General features: G+C 44.8%; 1 protein-coding gene across 2 annotated transcripts in view; it reads left to right on the forward strand.

The window, feature by feature from the left end:
* Position 1: 1 nt before the first annotated feature.
* Positions 2-19,831, forward strand: part of CLCN6 (chloride voltage-gated channel 6) — a 39,196-nt gene continuing 19,366 nt past the window's right edge. Inside the window, exons 1-6 of one of the 2 annotated variants that reach the window (XM_025373567.1) lie at positions 2-282; positions 1,066-1,125; positions 11,909-11,974; positions 12,680-12,745; positions 15,547-15,613; positions 19,392-19,498. In XM_025373567.1, coding sequence (XP_025229352.1) covers positions 196-282; positions 1,066-1,125; positions 11,909-11,974; positions 12,680-12,745; positions 15,547-15,613; positions 19,392-19,498 — 453 coding nt within the window. In that variant the 5' untranslated portion in view covers positions 2-195. The remainder of the gene's footprint in view (positions 283-1,065; positions 1,126-11,908; positions 11,975-12,679; positions 12,746-15,546; positions 15,614-19,391; positions 19,499-19,831) is intronic. The other variant, XM_025373626.1, reaches the window with a different exon arrangement.

Here is a 19,831-nt window from a genome sequence, read left to right on the forward strand (position 1 = left end):
CCACGGGTCTCTTTGGAGGCCGTGTCTTTACCGTCATGTGACGCGAGCCGTCGCCCCACCCGTCTGCAGCCACTCCCGTTCTCAGTCCCAGAGCTCGAGAGGGCCACGTGACCGTCCCGGGACCAGTCACGTGAGGCGCAGATCCTGGGTGGGAGGGGGTGGTAGAGGGGTCCAGAGTGGCAGTAAAGGAGGAAGATGGCGGGGTGCAGGGGGTCTCTGTGCTGCTGTTGCAGGTGGTGCTGCTGCTGCGGTGAGCGTGAGACCCGCACCCCCGAGGAGCTGGTAAGGAGCGGGCGGAGCCGGGCTGGGGAGGGGGCGGTTGCTAAGGGACTGCGAGAGGCGTTGCCGGGGGTGGGGCCGGGCCAATCTGGGCCCGCAGGTGGCAGCCGGTGGGGTCTGGGGACCGCAGTCCCGGCTCTCGAAGCGTCTACCCTGCTTCACGTGCCTAAGTCTGGGGTCTTTTCTCATAACCCCTCCTGGAATCTGAGAGAGAATCCAGGCCAGCTCCAGTAAATCCCACCCATGTTTCCTTTTATTTCCATCTGAAAAGAGTTTGGAATGAAACAATCGTTTTCAGAATGAGCTTCCTCACAGGACTTTGTGCTTATCATGCTGCTGTTTTAGCTTCTCCAGTTCTTTCTTACTCTATCCCTCACCCTTTCTGGGTCACTGACAGTCCAGCTTCCCCTTGCAAAGCGTCCTGGGAAAACCCGAGTTGTGTTCCCAGAGTTGACAAGTCCTTTCTGATTTCAGATACGTCACATTGTCAAATGGAACCTGAATTTTTACTCCCCTCTTCAGCTGGCATTGGACATCTTTGAGGTGTCCTGAGGAGGAGGGTGGTTATTTGGAGATTCTATGAGTGGAAATGATAGAGCTCAGCTGATGGCTGTAGATCTCACCCACATGGTCCCTCACCTCCGAAAGGTTTTTTTTAAGGGCTGATTCCTATTTGATAATGGCTCCAGGTGATGTAGAAGCTAGCCACTGATTTCAGTAAATACTTCTACCTCCTTCCACTCTTAACCACTAAAAAGGGCTCCCTCTGCGGATCTGTTTTTCTAGACCATCCTTGGAGAAACACAGGAGGAGGAGGATGAGATTCTTCCAAGGAAAGACTATGAGGTGAGCTCCTTTGATACTGCTTGGGTAACTAAAGTAGTGAGTGGCCTGGTCACTTCAGGCCGAAACATTATGATTCCAACCAGAGACGCTGTTTGACCTTCTGTCCCAGGGAATGAGTGAGTAAGAAAACTTGCTTCTGGGAAAGAGACTGTTTAGCAAGCCCTTTTCTCACCTTAACCCCCAAAAAAAGTCTAGTGTTTTTACACGTTTATAAATCTGTGGCACCTTAATCTGGATAGAGTATGTATTTGCCATTAAACTGTTTGCTTTTACAGCTTACAGAGAGACCTAGAGTGAAAGGCACTGGCAGTATGTGCTCCTAACAGGTGTGTGCTCGTAAACTGTTAAGGAGGCCTTGCTTCTCTTCTAGGAGAGCTTGCTTTTCAGATATTTTCTTGCTCAAGCAGCTTGTCTCTGACATGTTCTTGAAGTTGAAAGTTGAAGTTCCAACTTTCATGTATGGGATTCTTAGAGGGTGTGTTTTTAGTAAAACCAACACTTCCGGGGGAAACAACGTGCGTGACTTTTTATCATTAAATTCTTAAACTGTATACTTAAAGAAGGTAGACAAAAGCCAATAACCCCATTCATTAAAAGATGACTATTAACACCTTACTAAGTATCTTTCTACATCCTTACCCATGCTTTTATATATATGATACACGCTTTTTTTAAGTAACAAAAATGAGATTCCACTAAATCATCTATTTTAACCTGTGCCACTCACCACCTTTATTATACTTTTTGTATCACTAGGTAATTTTCCACAACCTTTTTTTTTTTGAGACAGAGTCTCACTCTTCCAGGCTGTAGTGCAGTGGCGCAATCTCCACTCACTGCAACCTCCGCCTCCTGGGTTCAAGTGATTCTCCTGCCTCAGCCTCCTGAGTAGCTGGGATTACAGGCGCATGCCACCACGCCCAGCTATTTTTTGTATTTTTAGTAGAGTTGGGGTTTCACCATGTTGGTCAGGCTGGTCTCACACTCCTAATCTGCCCGCCTCAACCTCCCAAAGTGCTGGGATTACAGTTGTGAGCCACCGTGCCTGGCCCACAATCTCTTTTTAAACAGGAATAGTATTTTATTGTGCCACAATGTATTTACTCTGTCTTGGGTTTCTTCCAACTTTTTTGTATCACGAACTGCATAGTGGTGAACATCCATCTATCCTTTTCTGTCCATCTTTAATTTCTTCCACTTCTTGGAATTAATCATGTATATATCTAGTGTGTTTTAAAAATGTCATATGGGGCCGGGCGTGGTGGCTCATGCCTGTAATCCCAGCACTTTGGGAGACCGAGGTGGTGGATCACCTGAGGTCAGGAACAGCCTGGCAAACATGGCAAAACCCCATCTCTACTAAAAGTACAAAAATTAGCTGGGCGCGGCGACACAAGCTGGTAATCCCAGCTACTCAGGAGGCTGAGGTGAGAGAATCCGTTGAATCCGGGAGGCAGAGATTGCAGTGAGCCGAGATTGCGCCACTGCACTCCAGCCTGAGCGACAGAGCAAAACTCTGTCTCAAAAAAAAAAAAAAGTCATATGGACTTAAAAAAATTAATATGCTAGACAATAACATTCCCAGGCTAACTTTCTTTTCAATATTTCATCTTACTTTTGCCTTAGAATTTAGTGTCAACATTAGGATTTGTGGTGTAGCACTTTTTTTAAATTTTTATTATGAAGGATTTCAACTATATGCAAAAACAGATAGAATAATCTGTTGAAACCCCTTGTCCTCATCACACAGCTTCCACAGTGATTTAACTCAAGCCCAGTCTTCTTTTGTCTGTGCTTTCATTATCCACTTCTCCATTCTCATATTAGTATTATTTTTTAATTGTGTGTGCGTATTTTAAAGTAGAGACAGTCTCCCTATGTTGCCCAGGCTGGTCTCAAACTCCTTGACACCAGCGATCCTCCCATGTCAACCTCCCAAAGTTCTGGGATTACAGTCATGATCTACCATACCTGGCTGCCCTTCCCATGTTATTTTGAAAGAAATTCTGTACATCATATTATTTCACCCATAATTCAATGTGCATCTCTTAACGGATAAGGACTTTTAAAAAGCATAACTCAATACTATTACCACATCTAAAAAATTAGCAATTTCTTGATATCAAATATCTACTGTCCAGATTTTCCAGTTTTCTTGTAAATGTCATATGTATTTTAACTTTGTTTGTATCCGGTTCCAAAAAAGGTCCTTTTTTATTTGTTTGATAGATCTGTTAAATCTCTTTTAATCTGTAGGTTCTTCCTTCATCTTTTTTTTTTTGTAAGTTATTTGACAACATAATTAGGACCCTGGGATTTTCTACTGTCTGGATTTTGCCATTTGGACCCTTTTGTATAGTTTAATATGCTACTCTGATGGGACCACTTTGAATGAACCAAAAAGCACTGTATCCACTGCTGTGTTTTCTTCTATTTCTTTTTTTTTTCTTTTTTTAAAATTTGAGATGGAGTCTCACTCTTGGTGCCCAGGTTGGAGTGCAATGGCTCAATCTCAGCTCACTGCAACCTCCGCCCCGCCCTAGGTTCAAGGGGTTCTTTTGCCCCAGCCTTCTGAGTAGCTAGGATCACAGGCGCCCACCACCACACCCGGCTAATTTTTGTGTTTTTAGTAGAGATAGGGGTTCACCATGTTTACCAGGTTGGTCTCGAACTCCTGACCTCAGGTGATCCCATTTCGGCCTCCCAAAGTGCTGGGATTACAGGCATGAGCCACCATGCCTGGCCGTTTTCTTCTGTTTCCTAAGTATTTGTTTCCTTGCACAAGTATTTGTTGCCTTGCACATAGTGGAGAAGTTTGCAGGAATTAGTATAAGATACTCTGTATTGTTCTGTCACCTTGCACTCCCTCACTGAACCCTGTTACATCATCCTGACTGTATCACCAGGACTGAGACTGTCTCACAGCCTTCATCCTACTTCTAGGAGCTCACCAAGGCTTCCCCATTGATACCCAGGCTCCCTCACCCCTTCTACTAAATTGCACTTACATTTGTAATGCACTTGCCTTCAGCTGATATGCATATTCATGTAAAGTTTTGTTGTTTTTGTTGTCCTTTGAGACAGAACACCCAGGCTGGAATGCGCCCAGACTGGAATGCGGTGGTGTAGTCTTGGCTCACTGCAACCTCTACCCCTGCCCCTGAGTTCAAGCTATTCTCCTACCTCAGCCTCCCGAGTAGCTGGGACTACATGCATATGCCACCATGCCTAGCTAATTTTTTTTTTTTTCTTCTAATTTTTGTATTTTTAGTAGAGACGGGGTTTCACCATGTTGACCAGGCTGGTCTTGAACTCCTGACCTCAGGTGATCCACCCACCTCAGCCTCCAAGTGCTGGGATTACAAGCGTGAGCCACTGCGCCTGGCCATATTCACGTACATTTCATGGGTTAATGTTCTTTTCATATTAGTCATTCATACCTCTCAACCATCTTCAAGAATGAGCTTCTTGAGAGCATTTGCTTTGGTGTAAGAGCAAATTCATTCAGGCACTTAATCAGAAAAGTCTGGATTTTATGTAATCCATAAATAAATCGACTTGACGCACAAAGTATAATAAAGAGGGGAGTGAGTGGGATAGGTTAAAATAGTTGATTTAGTGGAATCTCATTTTTGTTACTTAAAACACGTATTAAAAGCATGTGTGTAAAAACATGGGTAAGGATGTAGAAGGATATTTAGTAAGGTGTTAATAGTCATATTTTAATGAATGGGGTTATAGGCTTTTCTCTACCTTCTTTGATAGTCAATCAACTAGAAAACCCTTCTGTTGAATAACTTTCTAAAAAGTGCTCCTTCTCCTTCCTGTCTCAGGAAGAGTTCATTGCATATATTTGACTCTTTATTTGATAAATTCGGGGTCTTACAAAATGTTAGAATCCCGTTTTGACATCCATTCTCATTATAGGTGGTTTGAATAATAGTAACTTTCTGTGAGATGTGCCATTACAAACAGGAATGTTTTCATGCAGGTCACACAGTCTATTTATATTATACCTTTGAATTAGAAAGAGGCACCCTCAGAACGTAAGACCTAGAATTAAAGGCCTCCCCCACTGGCCATAGCAGCACCCCTAGCTCACAGCCAGTTGAAGGTGGTTTTGGTGTGAACACTAAGATGCCCCTTCCTGGTTGAATTGGGGCTGGTTCAGGCCCCACCTCCTTCCCGGCCAGGTGCCATTTTGCTCATAACCCCCTGTAATAGCCCTGCAAGACACATATAAAATTTTATTTTCTAAAAAAGTTGTTAGTCCCCTAAGCCAAAGAGCAACATATACTGCAGAAATAAAAAGAAGTTAGTCATAGCAAAGAAGAAGTAACAGTATCTGGTTTTAATAATAGGTCATATATTCCATTGGTACATATTTACGAAGTGCCAAACTCAACTAACTTATTTTAAAAAAAAGAAAGGTCGGGCACAGTGGCTCACACCTATACGTCCAGCACTTTGGGAGGCCAAGGCAGGAGGATCGCTTAAAGCCAGGAGTTCAAGACCAGCCTGGGCAACAAAGTGGGAATTTGTTCCTATAAAAAATTTTGTTAAAAATTGGCAGGGGCCCGGGTACAGTGGCTCACGCCTGTTACCCCCATACTTTAGGCTGAGGCAGGTGCATCACTTGAGCCCAGGACTTCAGACAAGCCTGGGCAACATGGCGAGACTCTGTCTCACCAAAAAATACAAAAAAATTAGCCAGGTATGGTGGCGCGCCTGTGGTCCCACCTACTGAGGAGATCGAAGCAGGAGAATTGCTTGAGCCCAGGAGATGGAGGTTGCAGAGAGCTGTGATCGCACTACTGCACTCCAGCCTGGGTGACAGAGCAAGACCTCGACTAAAAAAAAAAGGGATTTCACGCCTGTAATCCCAGCACTTTGGGAGGCCGAGACGGGCGGATCACAAGGTCAGGAGATCGAGACCATCCTGGCTAACACGGTGAAACCCCGTCTCTACTAAAAAGTACAAAAAACTAGCCGGGCGAGGTGGCGGGCGCCTGTAGTCCCAGCTACTCAGGAGGCTGAGGTAGGAGAATGGCGTGAACCCAGGAGGTGGAGCTTGTAGTGAGCCGAGTTCGCGCCACTGCACTCCAGCCTGGGCGACAGAGCAAAGACTCCGTCTCAAAAAAAAAAAAAAAGGGATTCTGGTGTTCTAGTGTTGTGGTTGTTTCTAAATGCCCTTCCTGGTGGTTTTATTGCACTATAATCGGCATACTATTCAGCTCACCCATGTAGAGTGTACAGTTCAATGGGGTTTTAAAAATTAGTATATTTACAGAGTTGTACAACTATTCCCACAGTCAGTTTTTTTATTTTTATTTTTATTTTTTTGAGATGGAGTTTCGCTCTTGTTGCCCAGGCTGGAGTGCAATGTTGCGATCTCAGCTCACTGCAACCTCTGCCGCCTGGGTTCAAGTGATTCTCCTGCCTCAGCCTCCTGAGTAGCTGGGATTACAGGCGCCCGCCACCATGCCTGGCTAATTTTGTATTTTTAGTAGAGAGGAGGCTTCTCCATGTTGGTCAGGCTGGTCTCTAACTCGCGGCCTCAGGTGATCCGCCCGCCTCGGCCTCCCAGAGTGCTGGGATTACAGGCATGAGCCGCGCGCCCACACCCAGCTAATTCCTACAGTCAGTTTTAGAATATTTTCATCACCTGAGAGGAAACCCTGCACTCATTAGCAGCCACTGCCTGTCCTCCTTGCCCCTGACTCCAGGCAACCACTAATCTCCTTTCTGTCTATAGATTTGCCTATTCTAGATATCTAAAAACCTTTTTTTTTTTTTTTTTTTTTGAGACGGAGTCTCGCTCTGTCACCCAGGCTGGAGTGCAGTGGCGCGAACTCGGCTCACTACAAGCTCCGCCTCCTGGGTTCACGCCATTCTCCTACCTCAGCCTCCTGAGTAGCTGGGACTACAGGCGCTCGCCATCTCGCCCGGCTAGTTTTTTGTATTTTTTAGTAGAGACGGGGTTTCACCGTGTTAGCCAGGATGGTCTCGATCTCCTGACTTCGTGATCCGCCCGTCTCGGCCTCCCAAAGTGCTGGGATTACAGGCTTGAGCCACCGCACCCGGCCACCTTTTTTTTTTTGAGACGGAGTCTTGCTTTGTCGCCCAGGCTGGAGTGCAGTGGCACCATCTCGGCTCACTGCAAGCTCCGCCTCCCGGGTTCACGCCATTCTCCTGCCTCAGCCTCCGAGTAGCTGGGACTACAGGCACGCACCACCACGCCCAGCTAATTTTTTTTTTTGTATTTGTAGTAGAGACGGGGTTTCACCGTGTTAGCCAGGATGGTCTCGATCTTCTGACCTCGTGATCCGCCCGCCTCGGCCTCCCAAAGTGCTGGGATTACAGGCATGAGCCACCGCGCCGGGCTGATATCTAAAAACCTTCTAAATGTTTATGGAACCATAGAGTTATTAGATAGAACCATCAATCAAGTAATTGACCAGTAATTTCCATACATATTTGGGATGAAGGCAAGAGATAAGGACAAACCAAGTATTGTTTCTCCTCTGCTCTCAGGCACCACTCGCGCAACACTGCTGACACCCATGTGTGGAGGTTGTTTCCCCACACACCTAGCAAGCAGTCTCCAGCAGACACCTGCTGGGTATCCTCTAGTTCAGTGCCAACACTGTCTACCTGATGACGTCAGATCAGGTGGAGGGCTCTGTCCCACGAGACTGTTTCCACTTCAGATGCTAGTTAAAAGTAATAGGCAGGCCGTGCATGGTGGCTCATGCCCATAATCCCAGCACTTTGGGAGGCCGAGGTAGGCAGGTTGCTTGAGCCCAGGAGTTTGAGACCAGCCTGGGCAACATGGTGAAACCCTATCTCCACAAAAATTTAAAAATTAGCTGAACATGGTGGTACACACCTATAGTCCCGGTTACTCAGGAGGCTGAGGTGGGAGGATGGCTTAAGCCCAGAAGTTGGAGGTTGCAGTGAACCAAGATTGCACCACTGCACTCCAGCCTGGGTGACAGAGAAAGACCCCATGGCAAAAAAAAAAGAAAAAAAAGAAAAAAAAGAAAGAAAGTAGTAGGTTGTCATCTGTTATTTCTCAGCAACTGGCAGTGAATTGAAGGTTCACAGGACTCCCTCCTCCAGTTTGGTTAATTTGCTAGAGCAGGTCAGAAAACACAGAAACGCTACTTACGTTTGCTAGTTTATTAATAAAGGATGTCACAAAGGATACAGAAGAAGAGCCAGATGGACAGATTCAAGGAACGTGGGAGGGGGTCACAGAGCTTCCATCCCCTCTCCAGGCACAGGTACCCTCCTGGAACCTCCAAATGGTCAGCTATTCGGAAGCTCTCTGAACCGTGTCCTTTTGGAGTTTTATGGAAGTTTTTTATGCAGTCATGATTGATTACATCACCATCCCTTGGTGATCAGCTTAACCTTCAGCTTCAGTCTCCTCCCTGGAGGGATGGGTTTCCCACCCCGCTAATCCTGCCTTGGTCTTTCTGGTGACCATCCTCTTTTCTGAAGCTATCTAAGGGCCCCCAGCCACCACTCATCTTATTAGCAAACAAAAGATACCCGGCTCAACAAAAAAAAAAAAAAAAAAAGGAAAAAAGACAAAGTCTGTGTGTATGTGTATTGTTGGGGCTCAGAAAATGATACTGGAAATACAGTATCATTTGCTGAACTGAAGAAACAGCCTGGGGGTCTCTCTCTGACCTTCTTCACCCTCACACTTTGTCTCTCCCAAAGCACAGGATGAGGCCCTTCTCTGCCGTTCCCTTATCTACCTAGAAACTGGACCTACCAAAGAGGAACACAGTTGTCTTTGATCCCTTTCCTGAAATGTCATTAACCAGGGAATGTTAAAACTCATCTCACAGAGGAGACTGAAGACCAAACAATATACCTAGACCCCGGCCAAACTGTCCCAAACCACTGTTTGTTCACTGTCCCATTCAATTTCCAAAGAGAGTCTTTCACAAGATAATGTCTGCCTCCCAGATCCATTCATTCCCCACTAAGAATTATTTCCTCCCACATCCCCATTTCCCCTTCCCTTCTGAAGAAGAGTATAGAAGCATCTGTACCTCACTGGGGTTATTGGGTAATCATTCTGCAGTTCCCCTGTGCAATGCATGTTAAGTAAGTCTGGATGCCTTTACTCCCATTAATCTGCCTTTTGTCAGTTCACTTTCAGCAGACCTTCGGAGGGTGAAAGGGGAAGCTTTTCCTGTTGGCCGCTACAATATATATGTATGTGCATATATGTTTAATCACTTATGGATGAGTCTAGTTTCTAAAAGTACTTTTTTCCTCACTGTGTTTTTTTGTTTTCTGATCAGTAAAAAAGATTTTTTTTTTTCTGAGACAGAGTCTCACTGTGTCACCTAGACTGGAGTGCAGTGGCGCGATCTCAGCTCACTGCAACCTCCACCTCCTGGGTTCAAGCGATTCTCCTGCCTCAGCCACCCTAGTAGCTGGGATCACAGGTGTGTGCCACCACGCCCAGCTAATTTGTGTATTTTTGGTTGAGGCGGGGTTTCGCCATGTTGGCCAGGCTGGTCTCAAACTCTTGGCCTCAAGTGATCCACCCATCTCGGCCTCCCAAAGTGCTGGAATTATAGACGTGAGCCATTGTGCCCAGCCGATCATTTTTTAAAATATAAAAAAGCACACCATTTGTGCCATGAGAATTTCAGACAACACCCAGAAACAAATACCCTCTTAAGCACTACCTCACGGATGTTTTCCCATTATGAATGCTGATGTGCAAAAATCCTAATTTTGTTTAATCAAAAAAGGATATTATACTTTTAATTCTCCATCCTGCTTTATTTTTATTTTTTAATTGCATCTTACTCTTTTGCTAAACAATTTTTAGACATTTTCCATATCTTTCTATATAGACTTAACTATAATCATTTTATTGGTGTATAGTCTTCTATATTTGGATGTATAAGTGATTTACTCAGTCACCTGTTGGTACTCCAGGACTCATAAAAAAGGAATTTGGACTATAGGTAAACATATAGATAGAATAAATTGTCATTCATCACATGTGTTTGGCTGACGTGAAACTGTTGTCCAGGAGTGTGGCTGCGACCCGGCTAGTGTCCAGCTGATGTGGGTAGGAACAGGTTGTAGGAAGGAGAGCTCATGGCCGACCATTTTTCTTTGTTGCCAAACTGCTGCGTCTTTTTTTTTTTTTCTTAAGATGAGACTCTCGCTGTGTTGCCCAGGCTGGAGTGCAGTGGCATGATCTCGGCTCACTGCATCCTCCGCCTCCCAGATTCAAGCAGCTCTCCTGCCCTAGCTTCCTGAGTAGCTGGGTTTACAGGCGTGCTCCACCACTCCCAGCTGACTTTAGTATTTTTAGTAGAGATGGGATTTCACCATCTTGCCCAGGCTAGTCTCGAAGTTCTGGCCTCAAGCGGTCTTCCTGCCTCGGCCTCTCAAAGTGCTGGGATTACAGGCGTGAGCCACTGCGCCCAGCCCAGACTGCTGCTTCTCTAACAAGACAACTAAAATGATTTCCTTTGAATTGTTTCTCTAAATGTCTGTGGCATACCTGCAGGTTGCTTGCAGGATTTCTGTGTTCTGTGATGCGTGTTGTAAAGGATGCTGCTTTAGATGTAGAAGTTTTAGGAGCCGAGAGCCAAGCTGAGTCTGTGCCTCTTCCTAACATAAAGTTGAAGTTGCTTTTTTTTTTTTTTTTTTTTTTGAGACGGAGTCTCGCTCTGTCGCCCAGGCTGGAGTGCAGTGGCCGGATCTCAGCTCACTGCAAGCTCCGCCTTCCGGGTTTACGCCATTCTCCTGCCTCAGCCTCCCCAGTAGCTGGGACTACAGGCACCCGCCACCTCGCCCGGCTAGTTTTTGTATTTTTTTAGTAGAGACGGGGTTTCACCGTGTTAGCCAGGCTAGTCTCGATCTCCTGACCTCGTGATCCACCCGTCTTGGCCTCCCAAAGTGCTGGGATTACAGGCTTGAGCCACCGCGCCCGGCCCCCTGAAGTTGCTTTTAAAAATACTTTCCATATTAGTTTGTCTTGTGACTAACCTCATTTCCATAGACACTAACTACAAAAGATAATTATAACTAATTGACATTCTAAATTAATTTGGTTCTGACTAACTGAAACTTTTGTTCACATCTAATGGAGTAAGTTTCATAAAGCTCATGATAGCTAAAGGTCTTTACATATTTTGCCAAAACAGGAAGTTTAAAAATAGGTAATTTAAAACTTATCCTAAAGCATGAAGTGTGAACCTGAAGCAACACCGCTCAAATTGTAATGCGCATCTGAGTCACCTAGGGCTGCAGGGCTGCAGAAAGTCTGAGATTCTGCATTTGGTTTCTGTGTTTGTTTTTGAGACAGAGTCTTGCTCTGTCACCCTGGCTGGAGTGCAGTGGTGCGATCTCAGCTCACTGCAACCTCCGCCTCCCAGGTTCCAGAGATTCTCCTGCCTCAGCCTCCCAAGTAGCTGGGATTACAGGTGTGCGCCACCACGCCCGGCTAATTTTGTATTTTTAGTAGAGATGGAGTTTCGCCATGTTGGCTAGACTGGTCTTAAACTCCTGACCTCAGGTGATCCACCTGCCTTGACCTCCCAAAGTGCTGGGATTATAGGCGTGAGCCACCGCGCCTGGCCAGATTCCGCATTTTGAACCAGCTCCTCCTGGGTGCTGCAGGTACCACTGCTCTGCCCATCCACATGTTGAGTAGCAGGAACCCAGAGGTTTGTCCCTTTGCAGGTCTTCTCACCTGATGTGACTTTTTGACTCACCTTTGCCTCTTTTTCAGAGTTTGGATTATGATCGCTGTATCAATGACCCTTACCTGGAAGTTTTGGAGACCATGGATAATAAGGTGAGTCTTAACAATTCTTCATCTCTGGGGATCAAATCAGTCTTAACATGGCATTTTTTTTCTCTTCTAAAGTTCCCAATAAGTATCTTTACCCCTTGTTTTTTGAACCTTTTCCTGCGATACAGGCAGACCTCACTTTATGCACTTTGCTTTATTTCACCTTGCAGATACTGCAGTTTTTACAAACTGGAGGTTGGTGGCAACCCTGTGTTGAGCAAGGTGCCATTTTTCCAATAGCATGCATTTTGTTTGCATTTTTTAGCCATAAGGTATTTTTTAATTAAGGTATGTACATTTTTGTAGGCATAATGCTATTGCACACTTAATAGACCACAATATAGTGTAAACATCACTTTTATATGCATTGGGAAACCAAAACACTCATGTGACTCTCTTTATTGTGATATTTGCTTTATTGTGGTGGTCTGGAACCAAACCCATGCTATCTGCAAGGTAAGCCTATGTTAGCATTTATTCCCTAGGCCTTTATCCTGCCAACCAGAGTTCCCCCTGTCAGTGCAGCTTGCCCAGCCTCTTAAGGAGTCCATCATTTTTGCATTGTAAAGCACCTGAAATCCCAACATCATCTTCACTGTGCCTGCTCTCCACGTGGAATTTAGCTTAAAACTGGTTGGCCAAGATATGTTTCTTCCCATCTGCCATCATAACCCTGTAAACTGAATCATTCTTTTCCTGTGTTAACAGAAAGGTCGAAGGTATGAGGTGGTGAAGTGGATGGTGGTGTTTGCCATTGGAGTCTGCACTGGCCTGGTGAGGAGGCAGGGCCTGGAGGGATGGTGGGCCAGAGGGCTGGAGGGACTCACAGGGAAAGCCCTGGCCTGGTGAATAACATTGTTATTTGTCATTATAGCATTTATAACATTATAACACTGTAACACTTGTCATTATAATCAAGAGTACCTTTTCTTTTTCCCTTCTTTTTTTTTAAATGAATAATCGTGGCACAGTTTTTCATACTTCCCTGGTTTTTGCTTTGTGAAATGAAAGCGAGACACATGACGATGGTGTTCTTGAAGCGCTCAAAGGTTTAGGCAGGAGTTATCTTTTATGATATGATTATGGATCATAATCTGTAATCTACCTGATCAACTAGATAACATGTCTCCCTAGTGGGTAGAGAACGCGCATTGGGTAGAGTAAATAATGGATGTTAAAGTCACTTTTTTTTTTTTTTAATTTAAATAGAGACAGAGTCTCGCTTTGTCACCCTGGCTGGAGCACAGTGGCGTGATCATAGTTCACTGCAGCCTCGACCTCCTGGGCTCAGGTGATCCTCCTACCTCAGCCTCCCGAGTGGTTAGGACTCTAGGCAGGCATGAGATCACTCTTTAGGGAAAAAGCAAAGTCGTGGGTACGGAACTGTGAATATCATGCCCTTCATTTAGCACAGTGTGCCATTGAACAGCATGGCACAACACAGATCTTGATCTCATGCAGGGAGTTCATGGTGCTATCCTGGGCTCCTCCCTGCATGTCGTTAACGTTATCTAGAAGACAGAGCCAGCAGCCATGCATGAAGGGATATGCCCATATGAACAGAGTTGGTGGAGGCAGCAGCTTCACAGGTGAATCACAGACAGGGCAAGATTGGAAACATGGCCAAAGATGAGGATAGCAAAAAGTCTGGAACCAGAACTGCTGACTTCACATTGTTAAATATGAAGAGGAGAAGCTGGAAAAATCAGCATCAGTAAAAATGATCCATGTCAAATCTGATTCCGGTCAGTAGAGTGTTGGGATAGGGTATCTGTTCTCAGTAGCAGCCTGTTTACCACCTTTCTTTTGAACTGGCCACAAGCCTCCTACTTAATTTGACATGACATGCCTGGAAAATGTACACATGTGTTTGGTATAATGTAGCCACAGGGGCCAATCACGATTTTTATTTTCATGGCGTACATCAAATTTTTACTATAGTAAATCCCCAAGTAAAGGAACGTCTTACTAGGTAAGACTAATAGCACTCAGAAGACCTCTTCAGTGACATTCTGATGGATACCATTTTGGGGGAACTTGGGTTGATTTATTGTTTTATTTAAATCTCAGGGTGTTGGGCCAGGCACGGTGGCTCACACCTATAATCCCAGCATTTTGTGAGGCTGAGACAGGAGGACTGCTTGAGCCCAGGAGTTTGAGACCAGCCTGGGCAACATAGGGAGACCCTGTCTCTTTAAAAAAAAAAAAAAAAAAAGAAAAAGAAATCTCAAGGTATTTATTTTGCTGTATATGTTTCTGGTTGCAGATTTCCCTATAATAAGCTAGTCATTAGGCCTCTAGTTGTTAGTGTTTGTGCTACTTTTATATCAAACTCTTTGGAGCTGTCACTTGTCAGTACTACAGGTTAAGTGTCCCTTATCAGAAAATCCAAAATGCTGCAAAATCCAAAACTTTTTGAATGCCAACACGATGCTCAGAGGAAATACTCATTGGTGCATTCAGATTTTGGATTTCAGATTTTTGGATTTGGGATGTTTAACCAGTATAATGCAAATATTAAAAAAAAAAAAAATCAGAAATCCAAAACACTTCTGGTCCCAAGCATTTCAGATAAGGGTTACTCAAGCTGAAGCAACTTTACCTCCTACCTTTGTATTTTAGGAAGGCAGACCTGCCTTTATGATATAGGACTCCCAACTCTTGTCTGCTGATGTGTGGCCACTTATAGCTTCAGTATTAAAAAGCCTCCAGGCATTGGCTTGAGGGAAGGCCAGAGGTAAAGACAAGAAGCCTTTGTTCCTGAATCAATAAAATTAGAAGTCTTTCTAGTTCTCCTTTAAGCCCTGAGCACTTTGGAGAGCGGAATATTGGAATTTGGTTGTTTTCTCTACCCAGAGTAACTATGGACTATAAGATGGTTATAAGTCTAGCCTGGCACAGTGGGGTGTGCCTGTAGTCCCAGTTGCTTGGGAGGCTGAGGCAGGAGGATTTCTTGAGCCCTGGAGTTCAAGGCCCAAGGCCAGCCTGGGCAATATAGCAGGACTCCATCTCAAAAAAAGATGATTTTAACTCAAAATAATGACTTACAGAACCTGCTAATAACGAACATGCAAAAAGCACATACACTTAAATGAATGTTGTGTTTTAAAGCAAGCTTGTCCAACCCATGGCCCAACACAGATTCATACACCTTTTTAAAACATGAGATTTTTTTGAGATTTTCTTTTTTTAGCTCATCAGCTATTGTTAGTGTATTTTATGTGTGGCCCAAGACAATTCTTCTTCCAATGTGGTCCAGGGAAGCCAAAAGATTGGACACCCCTGTGTCAGTAGTCTTTCTTGGTCTCACGTCTTTTTCTGCACCTGCTTCCCTCTTTGTTTTCCATTGCTTCACTCAACTTAGCTGTACCCTCTGCCTTTGTTCTTTGGAGGGGCAGTGGGACCGGGCTGGAGAAGGGATCTCATCCTTCTGAGCTTTTCTGCTGTGCATTCACGTGCTGCTGGCTGGTGAGCAGCCTCCATACATGCAGTGGGGGAGGAGATGCCTTCAAGAGAAGCACACCTGTATTACACTTGGAAATAAGGCTGTGTGATAGATCTCTTGCTCTTCACAGGTGGGTCTCTTTGTGGACTTTTTTGTGCGACTCTTCACCCAACTCAAGTTCGGAGTGGTACAGTCATGTATCCTTTTCACAGTTCCTGGTGTTCGTGGACTTCAGTGGTCACCAAGGTTCTTTCTTACGTAGAAATGGGTTTAACAGTAAACATGATATTAGAAGGGCCACTTATTAGCTATTCAGCTTTAATATTTTATTTTATTTTTTTATTTTTATTTTTATTTTTTTTGAGACAGAGTCTCGCGCTGTGTCACCCAGGCTGGAGTGCAGTGGCGCGATCTCGGCTCACTGCAAGCTCCGCCTCTCAGGTTCACGCCATTCTCCTGCCTCAGCCTCCGAGTAGCTGGGACTACAGGCGCCCGCCACCACGCCCGGCTAGTTTTTTGTATTTTTAGTAGAGACGGGGTTTCACCATGTTAGCCAGGATGGTCTCGATCTCCTGACCTCGTGATCCACCCGCCTCGGCCTCCCAAAGTGCTGGGATTACAGGCTTGAGCCACCGCGCCCGGCCTCAGCTTTAATATTTTAATGATCACTGAAAGACGCAAAAGCAGGACGTTAATAAACAAAGACATACCCATGTTTGTGGTTGATGAGATTACAGATGCCACAAAGATGCCTGTACTCCCCAGTCTGTAAATTTAATGTAGTTCCAATCAAAATTCCAGTAGAATTTGTTGTGGGACTCAGAAGTTCTTTCTAAATTTGTGTAGAAGAGTAAAGGGCCAAAAGTAGTGAGTCAGTATGGTTCTGAACAACAAGAAGGTGGACTTGACCCTGCCAGATACCAAGTCTTATAAAATTTACAAGTTTGGGGAGTTAGGAAAAATAAAAAAAAAAGTCATACAACTGAAGATTCCGTCATTGAAATTGGTCACATTGGTGTAGGAATACCTAAACAGTGGAAAATGATAGAGAAGCAGAAACTGGCCCTCACATGCATGGAACTTTGGTGAATGTCAGTTAATACTACACATCAGCGAGGGAGTGCTGAATGGTTTAACAAAAGATGCTGTGTTATTTAATAAATAAAAATACACATCTACTAGTCCCAGCTACTTAGGAGGTGAGCCCAGGAGTTTGAGGCTGTAGTGTACCATGGTTATGTCTGGGCAACATAGCAAGACCCTGTCTTAAAAAAAAAAAAAAAAAAAATGCTGGGACATGGGTGATCCATATGGAAAAATAGTTTTATTCCTATTTCATACTATAAATAAAGATAAATTCCAGATGTAAATGTAAATATGCAAAACAAAACTTTAGGAGACTATATGTTGTCAAGACTAGGGAATAATTTCTTAAAACTCCAAAAGGCACAGATTATAAGAAAAAACATCAGTGGCTGGGTGCAGTGGCTCATGCCTGTAATCCCAGCACTTTGGAAGGCTGAGGCAGGCAGATCACCTGAGGTCAGGAGTTCAAGACCAGCCTGGCTAACATGATGAAACCCCGTCTCTACTAAAAATACAAAAAATTAGCTGGGCATGGTGGCAGGTGCCTGTAATCCTAGCTACTTCGGAGGCTGAGGCGGGAGAATCGCTTGAACCTGGGAGATGGAGGTTGCAGTGAGCCAAGATCATGCCATTGCACTCCAGCCTGGGCAACAAGAGTGAAACTCTGCCTCAAAAAAAAAAAAAAAAAAAAAAAAAATCAATAAACTTGACCACATCAAAGTACATATTTTATTTATAAAGACAAAAACTCCAAAATAACAATAAAACACCATAAAGTGAAAAACAAGTCCACAGCCTGAAAGAGGTTATTTACTATGCAGTTAAGAGGCAGATAATTAGTATCCAGAGTACAGGAAGTAGCTGGGCGTGGTGGCTCACGCCTATAATCCCAGCACTTTGGGAGGCCGAGGCAGGCGGAGCACTTGAGGTCAGGAGTTCGAGACCAGCTTGGCCAACATGGTGAAACCCTGTCTCTACTAAAAATACAAAATTAGCCTAGTGTGGTGGTGTGCACCTTTAGTCCCAGATACTTGGGAGGCAGAGGCAGGAGAATCACTTGAACCCAGGAGGCAGAGGTTGCAGTGAGTCGAGATTGCAACACTGTACTCCAGCCTGGCTGACAGAGTGAGACTGATTCAAAAAAAGAATACAGGAAGAACTCCTACAACACAATCAGAAAAAAAACCAGATGGTCCAATAGATGGAAAACAAGCAAAGGATGTGAACTGGAATTCTCAAAAGAGAAAAACTGAGTAAACCTCTGGAAAAAGGAAGGTGCACATTCCTGTGACTCATAAATTCCTCTTACAGATGTGAACCATAGACGTGTGCAAAGGTGGTAATTATAGCTTTGTGATAGCAAAAAGCTGGAATCACCAAATGGGGCAATGGAAAAATTGTGGTGCATTCATATGGTATCATTTTAGATATCATGTCATTTCTGTAGATTGTAAAAGAAAAATAATTTTAGACAGAAGTGAAAGTGAGGCTGGGCGCAGTGGCTCACACCTGTAATCCCAGCACTTTGGGAGGCCAAGACGGGTGGATCACGAGGTCAGGAGATCGAGACCATCCTGGCTAACACGGTGAAACCCCGTCTCTGCTAAAAATACAAAAAATTAGCCGGGCGAGGTGGCGGGCGCCTGTAGTCCCAGCTACTCGGGAGGCTGAGGCAGGAGAATGGCGTGAACCCGGGAGGCAGAGCTTGCAGTGAGCCGAGATCGTGCCACTGCACTCCAGCCTGGGCGATGAGCAAGACTCCGTCTCAAAAAAAAAGAAGTGAAAGTGAACGAACCACAGAGCTGTGTGTATCAACATGGCTAATTCTCAAAAACTTAATGTTCAGGAAAAAAAAGAGGAAGTTACAGAATATAGAAGTGCTGTGTACAACAGTATGGACACTTGAAATATGCACAATAATTTCAGGTTAATGGTTTCTCCCAGGGGAGAGAGGAAGGAAAACTGTTTTTTTGTTTTGTTTTGTTTCTTAAAATGGTGTCGAATGTTTTATTTTTAAAAAAATACCTGGAGCACATATAGCATATTGTGGAGATTTGTTAAAGCTGAGGTTGTGCGGGTATGGGTATTTGTTACTTTTTGTAATGTTTGAAGTATTTCTTAATGTCAAAGGCATCTCAAACAATTTTTTTTTTTTTTCTTTTCTGAGACAGTGTCTCACTCTGTCGCCCAGATTGGAGTGCAGTGGTGCAATCTTGGCTCACTGCAAGCTCCGCCTCCTGGGTTTACGCCATTCTCCTGCCTCAGCCTCCCTAGTAGCTGGGACTACAGGCGCCCACCACCATGCCCGGCTATTTTTTTGTATTTTTAGTAGAGACGAGGTTTCACCTTGTTAGCCAGGATGGTCTCGACCTCTTGACCTCGTGATCCGCCCACCTCGGCCTCCCAAAGTGCTGGGATTACAGGTGTGAGCCACCGCGCCCGGCCTTTTTTTTAAGAGATAAGGTCTCACACTGTCGCCTGGACTGGAGTGCGGTGGTGCAATGACAGCTCACTGCAGCCTCAGCCTCCCAGGCTCAAGGGATACTCCCACCTCAGCTTCTTGAGTAGCTGGGACCATAGGCATGTACCACCATGCCCAACTAATGTTTGTATTTTTTGTAGTGACATGGTCTCACTACATTGCCCAGGCTGGCCTCCAACTCTTAGGCTCAAGCGTTCCTCGTGCCTCAGCCTCCTAAAGTGTTGGGATGACAGGCATGAGCCATCGCACCCAGTCATCTCAGGCGTTTTGAAAAAAATTTTATATATGGAGAAAAAGTGCACTCAGCAGACAGCATGATCCAAAGGAGAAGCAGCTACACCCTCTCACGTGATGACGGGGACACCCCTCGGCTGATCAACACAGTTTCCTTAACCCAGTTTCTGCAGCGGTGGAGGAATGTAGCCAGAAAGGCTGCCTCGCTCTGTCTCTCCTTGAACTCCTGGGTTTTAACCTCACCTTTGTCTTCCTGGCAAGCCTCCTTGTTCTCATTGAGGTGAGGTGGTTTGATTCACCTGCTCGCATAGGAGGTTTTAGAGTCCCGCACTCCTTTTCCCCACCTCCTTCCAGAATGTCAGGAAACTGAGAATGCAGATTCCTGCAGAAAGTGGCCTCTTGTTCACTGAAGATAAAGGTTTCACCCTCTGGTGAGATTAAAGAAGAAAAATCCAGATTAGGATGGTGGGTCTCAGCCTTGGCAGTACATTAGAATTCCCTGGAGAACTTTTTTAAAAACATACCTGAGCCCCAGCTGTGACACATGAGAACCTGTGGAATTGAGGTGCCTGAATTGATTGTTGAGAGGTTCCCCAAGTGATGCTGATTCACA

Source organism: Theropithecus gelada, chromosome 1, assembly GCF_003255815.1.
Source record: "Theropithecus gelada isolate Dixy chromosome 1, Tgel_1.0, whole genome shotgun sequence".
Taxonomy (NCBI): Eukaryota; Metazoa; Chordata; class Mammalia; order Primates; family Cercopithecidae; genus Theropithecus; species Theropithecus gelada.